The sequence below is a fragment of the Perissodus microlepis genome, chromosome 7, assembly GCF_051167445.1.
Source record: "Perissodus microlepis isolate ML-2025 ecotype Zambia chromosome 7, ASM5116744v1, whole genome shotgun sequence".
Lineage (NCBI taxonomy): Eukaryota > Metazoa > Chordata > Actinopteri > Cichliformes > Cichlidae > Perissodus > Perissodus microlepis.
In genome coordinates, this window is record NC_140467.1 from 16,597,400 (window position 1) to 16,611,256 (window position 13,857).

A 13,857-nucleotide genomic window follows, 5' to 3' on the forward strand; every position below is an offset into this window, starting at 1 on the left:
TAAATAAATAAGGAAAAAGGCCATTTATTACTTCCAGCATAGTAATGTGAAAGACTCCCTTTAATCCAAAAGAAAGTAAAGAAATACTGCTGAGAGAGTTCGAAAAAAACACATAATACTTAAAACTGAATACATTTATAGACCTGTCTTGATCAAAAACATTCAAAATGAGAAAAAGGTCTAATATATAGAAAAAAGTTTGGGTCTTACCTTCTCCACTGCAACAAAAATGCTACAAACTTTGCCCACAAGGTTGAACTTTGACCCTGTTAACACTGTTTACACAGCCCACAAGCATCAACAGCACATTTCAATAGTTTAACCTTCTCTGTTACTGTCTCCTGGCAAATCAAATTAATGCAAAACCACACAGAACAAAGGGCAAGCAGATCATGCACAATATAGTACAACACACGGTAAATAAGAATATTTTAAAATAAATGTACAAAAATGTCCTTGTAAAAATACAGTTTTTATGGTTTGTAGTGGAATGATACATGTATTACTTAGTTTCTGTTCTCCCGTGTACATATAAAGACATGGTTATCACAAGTATGAGAAGGTCTTGATGCTATTCTATTTAACTTGTTAAATGAACTACATTGTGGTACAGTGGTTAGCACTAAAAGGTCGCAGCATGAAGATTCAGTAGGAAGGCCCTTTCGTGTGAAGCTTGCATGCTCTGCCTGTGCCTGTGTGGGTGTCCTCTGGGTGCTTTTGTTTTGCACTATAGCCTAAATACACTCTTGCTGGATTAACTGGTGATACTAACTTGGTCATAGATGTAAATATAAGAGTTTGTGGTTGTCATTTTCTCCGTGTTGTCACCATGATGGACTGGAACGTAGGAGTATTCACAATGAATAAGTTGCCCTACTTTAGTCATCTAAACTTAACTTAGTTTTTCTAAGACAATGAGATTCCATCATTTTTTTAAGTTCTGAGAACTAGTTACATTTCACAGTGTACCTGCCTTGCAGTCAGTGTTAGCTGGGATAGGCTCCAGCCCCTCTGCCACCCTAAGTTGGATACGAGGTTAAGAAAATGGATAGAAGGACGGTCACGAGTTCTGAACAATTAGTGGGTGGAAGTGCGCTGAAGAGAACATTTGAAGATTTTCTGACAGATAAAGTTTTGTTTCATCTGCGGTGAAGTCGTCATTTGTCTGCACGTGATGACTGATAACTTGGACTGGGTGAAGAATATAATCTGTTTTAAAGTTTGGGTATATGGGAGGGTTTTTATAGATTTCATATGAAGTCTCCTCAAACTCCAATTCTGAGCTTTCCAGTAGCTCCTCTTCAAACCAGCGTGGATGCTTCATCTGGTATGCACGGAAAGCCTCTATAGCATCATGCAAGGCTCTACCTGAAGGACACAGATGGTAAGTGTCTTCTGAAAGCCCTTCAACTTGCTTCACAATGCCTGGTTCATGTTTTTCTAAGTCCAGGATTCTGAAAAAGACCTCCTCGAACTGTTTCATCAGCTTGTATCGTACTGTAATGTTGAAAGGCGAAGGAACGTCTTCTTCTGAAGAAACGCCATCAAAGTAAGCCACAATGTACTTTTTGAACGATGCAGATCGGATAAAATGAGGAACCAAGAGGCTGAGGGACGGTGTGAGCATGTCACCTACAGATGAACAAGCGTCTTCTCTCATGAAAACCTGTTTGTCACCACACATGGCTCTCCACTTGGCTTGTACGCCTCGTGAGCACAGGATTAGTATCTTAGCAGAGGTTTTCTCAATTTGCTCTTTGTGCCAGTCCAACCACTGGATCTTTCCAAGCACTCCCAGTCTACTGGAATCCAGCAAATCCAGGACCACCTCCGTACCACATTTGTTCATCAGGAAGGCACAAAGCTTGAGAACAATATTTTTGTATAAAGGGTGATCGAGGGAGTGGATGATGAGGACGCTCTTTCTCTCTTTGACTTGCAACACTTGTGGTTGGTCTCTGGCAGTGGGTGAAGATGTGTCCAAAGGATCTGAGAAATAAAGAAAATCGCAAATTAACTATTTATCTATTCAAGCTTCTGTTTAATACAGTGCATGTTTATAAGAAGACAAACCTTTATGAGATGCTCTCCAGAGTAAACAAGCCAGACAAATACTAATTAACAGCAGTCCAACGGCGGCCTTTATAAGATAAGTCCTTGTTGGATAATCTAAAAAGAAAGAAACTCATACTTACATACTTTGAAATAATTTTTTATATAACTAAACATACGTAAAATTAATTACAACATGACTATAGGTTAATGTAAGACTTCTGATACCTACAATATGATTGGTAAAAATTGCACTTACACTGGCAGTAATCAATTGTTTTCTTGGGGCTCCAACAATTATTTTGGCATTGCCTAAAAAATGGTTGGACCTTCAAGACAAGCAGAGTAGAATGAGCTCTTGACATATTATCTCTATATGGAAAATTATTTCACTAACTGTTAAGATTGGTACACTAAGTTAACTCACCATTACTGATATTTCACACTGCCTGAGTTGCCACCGCTCAAACTCAAATGTCACGTTCACAGTCGTTGCGTTTTCCTTGTTATTTATGGGGAATTAAAAGAAAACAAAGTCATGTCACGATTATTCGTCATGACTGATATAAAAAGGTGGCGAGTTTAAGTAGAACTACCTTTGAGACATTCTTTGAGCAAAGGATGCCACTGTTCAGGATGGAAACTCTGTATTTCTCTGAATACTGTGAAGCCTTAAATGTTACAACAATGGACAACATTTTGATGTTACCATTAGTCAACACTTCAGTCCGCATGCTATGATCCCACAGGCTGCCTGAAATGAAAGACGAAGAATAAGAACATGTTTCAGTGTTCTGGGTCTAAAGGAATACTGAAATATTTAAAATTCAAGAGAAGCAAAGAATGTGAAATTTACCGTTTTCCAGACACATTCGGACCTGTTGGATTGTTTTGTCATCACATCCTGGGAATCGTAGTAGATGATGTAAGAAGGGAACCAGGACATATTAAAGTCAAACATGAAAATTACAGCTGCAAAAGTGATTCAGACTCAGAAGAATCAGCAGTGAGCCTGTTGATTTCTTATTATTGATTATTATTTTAATTACTGTTATTATAATTACTGCTTCATTGATTCTTGTTCTTCTTACTGTTTAATGGTATTGATTGCAACATTTTGTGGCTGTAATTTCCACATTAGCTCATATTGTGCTTACACCTGGATTAAAATGAGCTACAGTTCTGTGAGAAAACCGAGTACTCCCTTATTGCATCCTTATGATTTAAGATGGTAGGCAGCAGCCGGGTAATGCTGATCAAATGCATTTGATTAACTGACCATCAGCAAGCGTGACAACGTCTATAAAAGTATACGTTTTGGCATCTTGCTTGTTTGCAACATTTAGATGTTCCATAATCTTCCCAGCAGTCGATGCCCTAGGAAATTCAGCAAAAGGTCAAATGCTCAATGCTTAGAGAAAACCCAAGAGCTTTATCTCACACTCTACAGGCCTCAGTTAGTCTGTTAAATGTTAAAGTACATAATGGCACATTTAGAAAAAACAGGACTGAACTAGTGCGCCCTGTTTGGAAAGCCTCTTCTTTCTAAGAAGAACACAGCAACACAGCTTAGGCTTGTAAAGTGGCATTTGAAAAAAAACCCACAAGACTTCTGGAACAATGACCTTCAGACAGATGTTTTTTTCATAATGCAGAGCGTCATGTTTGCACAACATATCAGCACAAACACTTCACACTGACTGTAAAAAAAAATGGTGCTTGTTTTGCAGGCACAGGACGTGGGCACCTTGCAGTCACTGAGTCAAACATGAACTCCTCTGTATGTCAAAGTACTCTAGAGTCAAACATGAGGCCATCTGCCAGAGCTTGGCTCAAAGTTAATCATCCAATAGGACAATGCAGCTAATCTATAACATAATGGGTGAAAAAGGAAGTAATCAACGGGTTGCAATGGCCCAGTCAAAGTGCAAACCTCAACCAAAGCTCAATGATCTGCAGCTGCAACTCCTGTCCACAAACCACACAGCAACAGTAAGCAGGTTTCATCCTTTAAATCATTACAGTTACCAAACATCTTAAAAAATTGACTGGCGTGGACAAGTATTATGTGACATGTGAGTCTGAAAAAGGTCTTCTTCTCCGGTTCATCTAGATCTGGTGGTAACTTACCTGGAATGGCAATTGACTTCCCTTTCCCGTTATCTCCATTCTCAGGTTCTGGCAAATTAAAAACAGTCACCATGTATGTGTGGCCGAAGTCTACCTCAACTTCATCCAAAGAAAATGTCCACTAATAAAGAAAAAAGAAAAAAATCACGCATATTTAAACTTCTCATTGAATGTGTAATAGTTAAGTAAAGGTTACGGAATCAATTATTTCTTCTACCTTATCGTTTTGGTTGTGCAATTTTGTATTGCGTTTAAATGTGTAACTTAATTGCACACAAAGACTTTGATTTGTAGTTTGATCCACAATATTAATTTGAGATCCCTTAAGCGCCCGTATGGATGCTGTGAACAGAAAAAGTGGTATATTTGTTGCCATTTGTAATATTTCATTTTCTATTCGCCTTTAAATGAAGCACTAATAGGTTTTCATTTTTCTCTTGACATATTCAAAAAATGTGAACTACAGTAAATATATTAATATTAGCTTTACTTACCGTCAGTATGTATTTTCCACGTCACATTCAAAACAGGAACAAGCTCATGTTTGCCCTTGCAGAGTTTCAAATCCACCGAATCTGGGCCGGTAGGAGCTTCTGTATTAGGTACTTTCTGTTCATCTGAGCAGTTATCTGACATCGAGGGATTTCTATATTATGATGCTAAAATATATTTCACTGATGTGTGCAGTGGTGGAATATATAGCATATTTACTCTCCTTTACCTTAAGTATAATTTTAAAATACATACATTTTACTTCCTCATAGTTTTCTTCCTTTCAAAAAATAGTTTATGTTCTACTGTGCAACATTTTATGGATGATTTTTAGATAAGATTCTATTAAGCCTTGACAGTAATTAACAAGACAAAAGGTAATATGTAAATGTACAGCAAAGAAAGCCATCTTTCCACTATTTATTTAAGTAGCATGTATTTTACTGCTTGGCATACCAGTAATATGATGCTTTCAGCACTTCATTCAATTTTATTATTCAACTATATATGGTTGAACTCTTCCTCATTTATACAGCAGTATGTCAACTTTATTCAACTGGTCTGATAGATAATATACTTACTAATTGTGCAGTTGTTAAGGCCCTGCAAAGATAAGACCAAAAAAATGCAAAAACAAACAGGATAAGTTCATGAAGATTATAAATCCCCAACCTCTAACTTTAATCAGACTGCTTAAATTGTTATGTAGCATAAAATTCTCACTGGCTTTTTGCAGTCCAGACGGTTGTCCAGCATCCTAAGACCAGACGAGTTTGTGAGTCCAGCACTCAAACAGAAACAGAAAAAAAGAAAGTGGCTCATGCTGGTGTAGATCCTGATCCTGTAGCTCGATTTGGAAAAGCTTTAAAAGCAACGGAGCAAATGAGAAAGATAAATGAATACAATAAAGATCCCCACTTGAAAACATGCACAAACACAGCGAACGCTATCTGTGGTGTGAGTTCAGCAAGGATTTTCTTCAGTTTTATCAGACATCGCCATCTAAACAGGAAGCGGTATGTCGTAGTTTCCATTCTAATGCACGACACTTTTTTTTTATGTCACCAGCTGCTTGTAAATTAGATAGTGCAGTGTTTTTGAATGCTATAGATTAATAACAACAACAACAAAAATATTAAAACATCAAACAGTCACTAGGAGGCAGCAGTGGCCAAATTTACAATTTCGTAAATGACCCCTGTTTCAAGACATTTAAATTCCAGTTACAAGGGTAATACAAACAACCAAAAGGAACAAAAACTTTTAATTGAAATCTTTTTTTAATTTTCTTTAAATTTTTTAAACTGCTTTTCTTTCTTGGGCACTTTTGAGCCTTGACCTGGAATGAAGACTTGAACAATAAACCTCTCCTGGCTAGTGAGAACGTCTCTTAAATAAAGTTTCCACTTCCACTGTGACCCACATGTAACAGAAAGTGTGAGTTCAGAGGCTCAACACATAAAGCCAGGAGACAGTCCAGCATTGTGGGGAACAAACTTAGAGCAATGCACTACATGGTTATCAGCTATAACATAGTACGTGGCTATGTGATAATTCCTGTTGCATTGTCTGAGTTACTGTGCCTCCTACTGGATATTGAGCTCAACTGTATCAGTTTACATAACACTAAAGCAGACAGAGAGACAGACAGTCCTGTGCCACTGAAATCTGCCCAGAATAGACTGTAGATATAGCGTTTGATCTGACCTCTGTGTGTGAGTGCAGTCATGGCAATGATTCATAAGCCAGGGTGGCATCTTAGTCCAAATATAAAAATACTCTTTTATTGAGCAGCCCCAGGCTGCGATATGAAGTGCTGTGTTCCTCCCTATCAAATACCTTAGTGTAGCTGTGATCAGAATGTGTGTGTGTGTTCATCTCTATACTTCCTCACCCTTAAAATGTATCATTCCCCTGATATATAAACTTTAGAAAAGCTGCATATGCTTTGCTTGATCATGCTTGCAAAGTAGATCAAAATATGTAAATGTTTTTAGTGAATGATTTTTATTGATAAATACACTTTAATAAGTACTTCATAATACTGTAATCATGAGAGTACACACATGAGTTACACCATGTTTAAAAATGGGTTTTTAAAACACTTTATAAAAGCCATGCTTTAGAATTAAATGATCCAAACACTTGCTTTAAACTACTATGCAGTCTATTCTTTACTTACATACACTATAAATACACTTAAAATCACCTAAAACATGGTTTCAATGCAAACTGAAAATACACTTAAAACCCTGTTTTTAATGCCTCTACGTACAGATTCAAAGGTTAGGTTGAAATAAACTTCAAGACTTCAACTTTTACAAACTCACATTAGCATGCACCACTGAAATAACTGGTCTTTAATGTAGGCCTCTGCCAGCGAACAATGAGGGCTCACCGTGGCGCATATTTAAAAAAGCAACCATGCTTTTAGTGCCTGGCATCTACAGAGGATAGCTCAGCTGTCAGCTAGGTGAGGGGGGCGTGAGGTGTGCCTTGTGCAATGCAATCACATGAAAATAAATGGGTCATGGGTTGAGGGCAAATCAAAAATGGATTGTGCTGCATGGTGCAGCAATTGTCAGGTGGACAGAGAAGGGGGGGTGTCTATTTTAACAAGCCATCCACACAATACTTTGGGCACGTAAATCTTTGAGCAATAAACATAAAGTGCTTTTCCTTTTCTCAGCACACCACTACCTTGTCTGATTTCCCGTCAACGCCAAGGTAAGTTTCACACAATAATAGAAAATTAAAGTCAGAGATTTTTAACATGGATATTAAATGAGACTTTTTGACCTAGCAATGCAAGATTAAGTGATGGCTCATTAAAGGTGATTCAGTGGACCATAGCTATTAAACTGTAGTTAAAAATTCTTTTTTTCTATTGTTTCTTTTTAACAATGGCATTAAAGGTCCATTCTGTTTTATTTTCTGAGTTGTTAAAGTACCTGCATTTAAAGCCCTTTGGCTGTCTCAGGCGAGCTGAGTCTTGTTTTAACTCAGTGGTAGAGGAATACTGCATATCTACATGCCCCTGACAGTGATACTGCAGCCGGTATTTATGTGACAGGATCACAGCTATGTGGCTACTTTTGTCAAGGTCTTAAAACTTTTTGAACTTGGCAGCCTAGCTTTTACTCCCACATCTCAGGCTTCTTAATGATGTCTTCACCCTTTGAGTGAGGAAATGTAATCTGAGGCTGAAACTGCCCAACTGTGTTTTGGCTCTGGTAACAACACGTTTGATCCTTCACTGCAGTTAAAAGCTGATGTAATAAGTGACGATAGTTTGCTCATATGAACTGGTAACCTTCTAGCTAAGGCTGAAGGCTTCCTTAAACCACCTGTGACTTTGCTTGTTGACTTTGACCTTCACCCTCTCTTAGACTGGCTTATTTTAAACTGGATAATGTCGTCAAGTGAGGAGAGCTTTTTATTTTTAGAACTACAACTGTTTATCATGATTAAATTCGCTTTAATACAATGTAGTAATCAGTAGTACATTTTTAAAGGTAAAGATACAGAGTAAATAAAAACATATAGATAAGGAGAAGGCTACGTAATATGAAGGCATATATATCACGGAGAGATTATTCAAAGACATTAGCCAGCTAAATTTAAGTGTTGGTAACAGAGAAACAAAATAAACAATCTTCTAAGATAGAAAATGTGCCACAATATGAATCTGGATGAGATCTACTGGTATCTGCTGGTATGGTGTTGTTCCACTTTCTGTGCTGCCAAACTTTTTGTAGCTTGGCTGTCTCTCGCATTATCAAGGCCACAGCAGCTGATGGGACACAGTGCAATGTGGCCAAATATAGCTGTGCAACAGGCAACTCCTGGGAAGAAAGCTGAAAACTATCTGAAAGCCCCTGAGAGCTATTAGACTAAATAAATCTGTTTAGCAGATCTCGAATTCCCTAATCTTATTATCAACAGAGAATACTAGGAATACTAATAATGTGTGCTTTTTTAAATTGTTATTATCTATTAGTTTGCACATGTCTTTTCACATAGTTGATTGCTTTGTGTAAACAAAAGTTAAAAAAAAGGATAAAAGAGAACAAAATAAGAAAATAGTTGTTAGTTACAACTTCCCAAAGTACAAGATAATATATTCCAGTATTTTTTTTCTTTGATCACAAATCCAAACCCAATACTGTAACTAAAGGATGGCCTACAGGTCCCAAAAGCCTTAATCATGCATTCTTTTTAATGACCAGCAGGGGGCAACTCTAAAAAGAGGTTTTAAAAAGAATTCCAGCTGTTTTGAAGTCTATGTGAAAATAACCATTGAGCTTATGTGACCCATGACCTCAGTAAATCCCTCATAGGTTTTTGGTCTCAATCACTAGTTTTACATTTTTAAATAAAAATATTTTAAAAATACAAGATTCTGTTCATTTTGTCAATTATGGTCATAGTTGCAAGTTGCTTTTGTATGCATATGCACTAATTTATTTCTTGCTCAGTTCCACCCTTTGCTCTTAATATGCGGTTAAAAAAAAAAACAAGACCATGGAATTCAGCCTTCAAAATAAGAGTCCACAAATCAGGGGACAACGTCACCTGGATTATAAATGTAGTTTGCATCCAAAGCCCGCCAAAATATTAACTTTACACCAAGATATGAGAAAGAAAAGCTTCACAGTATCACGTTCAAAACCTTTAACCTTTGAAATGTTTGCTTGAACATTAATTTAAACTAACCTGAAAATCTGTGAATCTATATTTGTGATACTAGATGTTAAAAAATGTATTTCTCTTCCAAAGGCACAATAAGCTGCAGCAATGTCTGAGGGGTGAGTATTCTCCTAGTATAATTTGTTTAATATGTTACATCATTCACCTATTTTAAAAAACCTTTCTCAGGTTAAAAAAAATAAAACAAGTGATCTGTGTGTGCATGTGTGTGTGTGTGTGTGTGTGTGTGTGTGTCTGTGTGTGTGTGTGTGTGTGTGTGTCTGTGTGTGTGTGTGTGTGTGTCTGTGTCTGTGTGTGTGTGTGTGTGTACTCATACCACCATGTTGATAATGAAGACCGGTGAGTAAAAATGCCAATGTTCACAACGATTAATTAATCCCTAATCCAAATTCGAAGTTTTATACACTTCATATGATATTTATCATCTACACTGATTTACCTCCTTTGGTTTTAGTCCAAGAGAAAGCGAAAGTTTGCTGTTACACGCCGACTCCTTTTGAAAGTAGGTCTTATAGATTCAAAGGAACTTGTGTTTTGCATTTGTTGTGTTTGGTTTTTTATTATCATTTTAATTTTTTATAGTTATCATCATTATTATTCAAAAGAGCCATTGTTTTTAATGTTATAAAGAGTGATTCAATCCTTACTATATTTTAGTCCAAACTGCTGAAAAAGGCCGCTGCTATGCTGGTGGTAGAAGGTGAAGAGAAGGAAAGGGAGAAAGAAAGAGTTGTGAATGAGTCATACCCTCCACTGCAGCTGTCAGGAATGTCAGTCCAGGAGCTCCAGGTACTGACCAAACAAATTTTAAATGATCGGTAATTAATAAATTTATGTCATTTAAACATCTTTATTTTTCTTCTGTACAGGAACTTTGCAAAGAATTACATCGTAAAATTGACGTAGTGGATGAAACACGTTATGATATGGAGGTCAAAGCAGGCAAAAACGAGAAAGAGGTACAAACATTTTGAATCACAGTGTAAAAGTACTTTTTGTATAGTCCTGCGTGTAAAAAATGGTTGTAAAATGCTGCCCCTAGTGGTGAACGGGTTGGTTAAAACCTACAGCGGTTAATAACAGCAAGTACTTTCATTGTCAGAATGTAAACGTTATACACATGTTTGATGTTTGCTGCACAGATTATATCACTCAATCAGAAGATCATTGAGCTGAAGGGTATAAAGAAGCCCAATTTGAAAAGGGTCAAGAAAACAACAGACGATATGCTGGGTGCATGCACCGAGACCTCCAGACTAACAAAGGCTGATTTCAAGGCCAACCTCAAGACAGTAAAGAAAGAAGATGAAAAGGTAAAAACTTCAAAATGGCAACAAAAATTACACAAAAAACGAAATTAAACTAAAGTAATGAGTAATTTAAAATCTGTGTATTTTTATTTTAATTATCATAATTAATATTTAAACAGAGGGAAGAAGTGACGGACTGGCGGAAGAATGTGGAAGCCATGTCCGGCATGGAAGGCAGAAAGAAGATGTTTAATGCTGGACAATAAAAATTTTGCTCATGTTAAAAATAAAGCTATATTAGCAACACATCTTGCTAAAATAAAGCTTTAGTTTGCAATGCATAAGCTGAAGTGAGTGAGTTTTTATCTGAGTGAATCAAAACTTGTCAACATGACTTAATGTACACTTGTAAGTAGAAAAAAAAACTGTATGCTTTGAATGCAATAATACAAATTACTAGGGGTGCAACAATACTCATATCGATATTGAACCATTCGATACAGTGCTTTCGGTTCGGTACGCATATGTATCGAACAATACAAAATTTTTTATTTATTTTATCAACTTTTCTTCTGACGATGCTGTCTGTGTTGAGAGCTCAGTGGATCTGCGTTCGACTACTCCGCCTAGGCTGCACTGTCAAGCGCAGATCCACTGAGCGCAGCACAAACTAGCAAGACAGAAGCTAAGCTCGTTGCAACATGGCGAATTGAACCTCCTCCACCCTCATTCAGATCTGGCCTTTGGAACTATTTTGGTCTTCATGTGAAGTATGACCCTGAAGGTAAGCCCGTCATGGACAAAAGTAAAACAGTATGTCGGATGTGCCACGCAATGCTCAATTACATTAGTGGGAACTACTGCGTTAGCGCAGTTTGCTCGTTAACGTGTTGACGCCGTCCAGCCCCACGCACGGGGCGATCCGCAGTAGCTCGTTAACGGAGATTTGCCGTGTTGTGGCGTTAACGTCATTTCAGATTAACGCTGACAGCACTAGTGGGAACAAAATTAATATGACTGCACATTTACGCTTACATCATCCTTGTGCAAAGACAAGTGGAAGCAGACAAAAACAACAAGCACGCATGCGACAAACTTTACCCGAGTCATTTAGACAGCCGTTAGCACATGATTCTCCTTATGGGGACCTGATATGTTTAATATTCTGCTGAGAGTATACCCCAGAAGAAGCGTATAGTATAGCTTTTATTTTGGAAAGAGCCATTTCTCTGTAATAAACTCTCTTTTCCAAAGATGAGTGATTTCTCGATCAGATAGATTTATTATTTTATCCCTTTGTTGTTTCAGCAACATTAAATTTAAAAACTGTACATTTGAGTTAAAATATATATTTATAATTTTAATAAATGACAAATTAAAAAAGCATGAACATTTTTTTGTATCGAAAAAATATCGAACGGTGACACCAAAGTATCGAACCGAACCGAACCGTGAATTTTGTGTATCGTTGCACCCCTACAAATTACGTAATAAATTCTAATATTTGCACATTAAAACTGCACTAAAGAAAATCCAGATTATCTGGATTTTGATTTTTCCTTTCAAAGTGTTTTTAATTGTTTATCGCTATTCCAATATCTGCAGTATGTGTGATGCCAATTAAACAAATGTGCCTGTATAAGTGATTTTGCCTTTTTTTTTTAAATAGATTTTCCTTTTTTTCCCATTTTTAAATTTTTTATATTTTTGCCTGGAAAATGGGAAATCGGTGAAGTGAATTACTGACAGGTGTGTGCAAACATACATGGAAATACAGCATATAAGGGAAAGCAGTTTGTACAATTTTAATTGGCTTGAAAGTAGATGTGGTACTGACCAAATATTGACCTTTAATCTTAAACACAACCTGAACACTCTTAGTAATTTCTTTAAGTAGACTCCAGGAATAGTTTTACAGATTTCTTAAAGGGCATTTAAATCTCTGTTTTCGATGTTGGCTGCCTTTCATTCCACTCTCTGTTAAGATGATCCCAGACTACTTCAACACTGTTGATGTCCAGGCTCTGGGGAGGCCAGCTCGTGACTCCACTGTGTGTTTTTCTATCCAGGTATGCTTTTACTGCATTGGTAGTGTGTTGGGGATCATTGAAATGAAGCGTTGCCTCAAATGCTTTCTACGTGGTATTGCATGGTAGGTAAATCTGATGGTACTTTTCTGTTTTCATGACTCCATCAATTTTTAAAGCTCTCTAACACCACTGCCTTAAATGCATCCCCAAACCATGACAGAGCCTCCATCGTATTTTACAGATGGCTGTACACACTTATTGGTTTACCTCTCCTGACCTCCTGTGTACATACTGATGATGATTTGAACCAAAAATTTCAAATGTGGATTCGTGAGAGTTTTCGTTAATTTTCAATCCAATTCTGGTGCAGTTTGGCCTCAGCCTTTTCTTCCTGTTTCACTTCCATAAGAATTGCTTTTTGACAGCCACCCTTCAACTGATGCACTTTCTCATGAGACCTCAGTGAACAGTTGATGTAGCAACTTAAGGGCCAGACGTATCTCTCTGGTCCTGTGTCAGGTCTTTGTCGGATTGTTTTCTATTTCATAAGGACATGACTTTCAGGTACTGTTCATCTACTGTTTTTAAGACTGCCACTCCTTATTTTGTTCTCTACATGTCCAATTTCCTTTTTATTTGTAATGCACACTGCACATCATGCCAGGATTTAACAAGTTTTCAGCTAATTTTGGGAATCACTTTGCTGGTGCAAAAATACTACAACACCTGTGAAATGCGTTATCTTTTGTAGGTTTTGTAGATTCAACTAAAGAAATGTGAGCAGATCATCTGCTAAGCAGCCTGTCATCTGTAGACACAGCGTTGGTTCATTCCTTGAGTTAATTACCTGGTATATACTTGAATCATTAATGATTATCAAAGAAATTAACAAACAAACATTCTTCTGAAAATGGCCACGACTGAGAATGAGTGAAAAAGCAGCCAATATTCAAAGAAACACTTTGACAAACAGACCTTCAGAAAGCCCAGAGAACTGCTGCTTAAGACCACTTTTGAAAACATTACAAAAAGATCAGGCTCCTTTAAGCAAAATGCAAAAAAACGAGAGGTGGCTCAAGATAAGCGCACAGTGTAGATTAACAAGTATTCATCAGTGATAATGGCTCAGTGTTGACATATTTCTACTGCTGGGGGATAGAAGTGTAGTGATATGCAATATACTGGCTGTCAGG

General features: G+C 37.1%; 2 protein-coding genes across 2 annotated transcripts; one reads left to right on the forward strand and one right to left on the reverse strand.

Moving 5' to 3' along the window:
• Positions 1–50: 50 nt before the first annotated feature.
• LOC146382878 (interleukin-17 receptor A) lies at positions 51–5,617 on the reverse strand. The gene is made up of 11 exons (XM_084933851.1): positions 5,398–5,617; positions 5,256–5,277; positions 4,677–4,811; positions 4,400–4,524; positions 4,183–4,303; positions 2,909–2,956; positions 2,649–2,806; positions 2,480–2,554; positions 2,312–2,381; positions 2,074–2,169; positions 51–1,989 (listed from the first exon to the last, which is right to left on the reverse strand). Exons 1-11 carry the CDS (start codon positions 5,494–5,496, stop codon positions 1,061–1,063), a joined length of 1,878 nt encoding a protein of 625 aa, XP_084789977.1. The 5' UTR covers positions 5,497–5,617; the 3' UTR covers positions 51–1,060.
• Positions 5,618–9,771: 4,154 nt separating this feature from the next.
• LOC146382879 (troponin I, slow skeletal muscle-like) lies at positions 9,772–12,261 on the forward strand. The gene is made up of 5 exons (XM_084933853.1): positions 9,772–9,886; positions 10,042–10,173; positions 10,254–10,343; positions 10,527–10,697; positions 10,814–12,261. The coding sequence occupies exons 2-5, from the start codon at positions 10,069–10,071 to the stop codon at positions 10,898–10,900; spliced, it is 453 nt and encodes a 150-aa protein (XP_084789979.1). The 5' UTR covers positions 9,772–9,886; positions 10,042–10,068; the 3' UTR covers positions 10,901–12,261.
• The last annotated feature ends 1,596 nt before the right edge of the window (positions 12,262–13,857 follow it).

What these genes read in the sequence shown, in the direction of transcription:
- LOC146382878 (XM_084933851.1), bottom strand. Translation starts at nt 5,496, where the DNA reads ATGAGCCACTTTCTTTTTTTCTGTTTCTGTTTGAGTGCTGGACTCACA. An exon ending in TGCACAACCAAAACGATAAG is followed by an intron (nt 4,304 to 4,399) that starts GTAGAAGAAATA and finishes TTTCTTTATTAG; the next exon opens with TGGACATTTTCTTTGGATGA. An exon ending in CTGGAGAGCATCTCATAAAG is followed by an intron (nt 1,990 to 2,073) that starts GTTTGTCTTCTT and finishes TTTATTTCTCAG; the next exon opens with ATCCTTTGGACACATCTTCA.
- LOC146382879 (XM_084933853.1), top strand. Translation starts at nt 10,069, where the DNA reads ATGCTGGTGGTAGAAGGTGAAGAGAAGGAAAGGGAGAAAGAAAGAGTT. An exon ending in TGTCAGTCCAGGAGCTCCAG is followed by an intron (nt 10,174 to 10,253) that starts GTACTGACCAAA and finishes TCTTCTGTACAG; the next exon opens with GAACTTTGCAAAGAATTACA. An exon ending in CAGGCAAAAACGAGAAAGAG is followed by an intron (nt 10,344 to 10,526) that starts GTACAAACATTT and finishes TTTGCTGCACAG; the next exon opens with ATTATATCACTCAATCAGAA.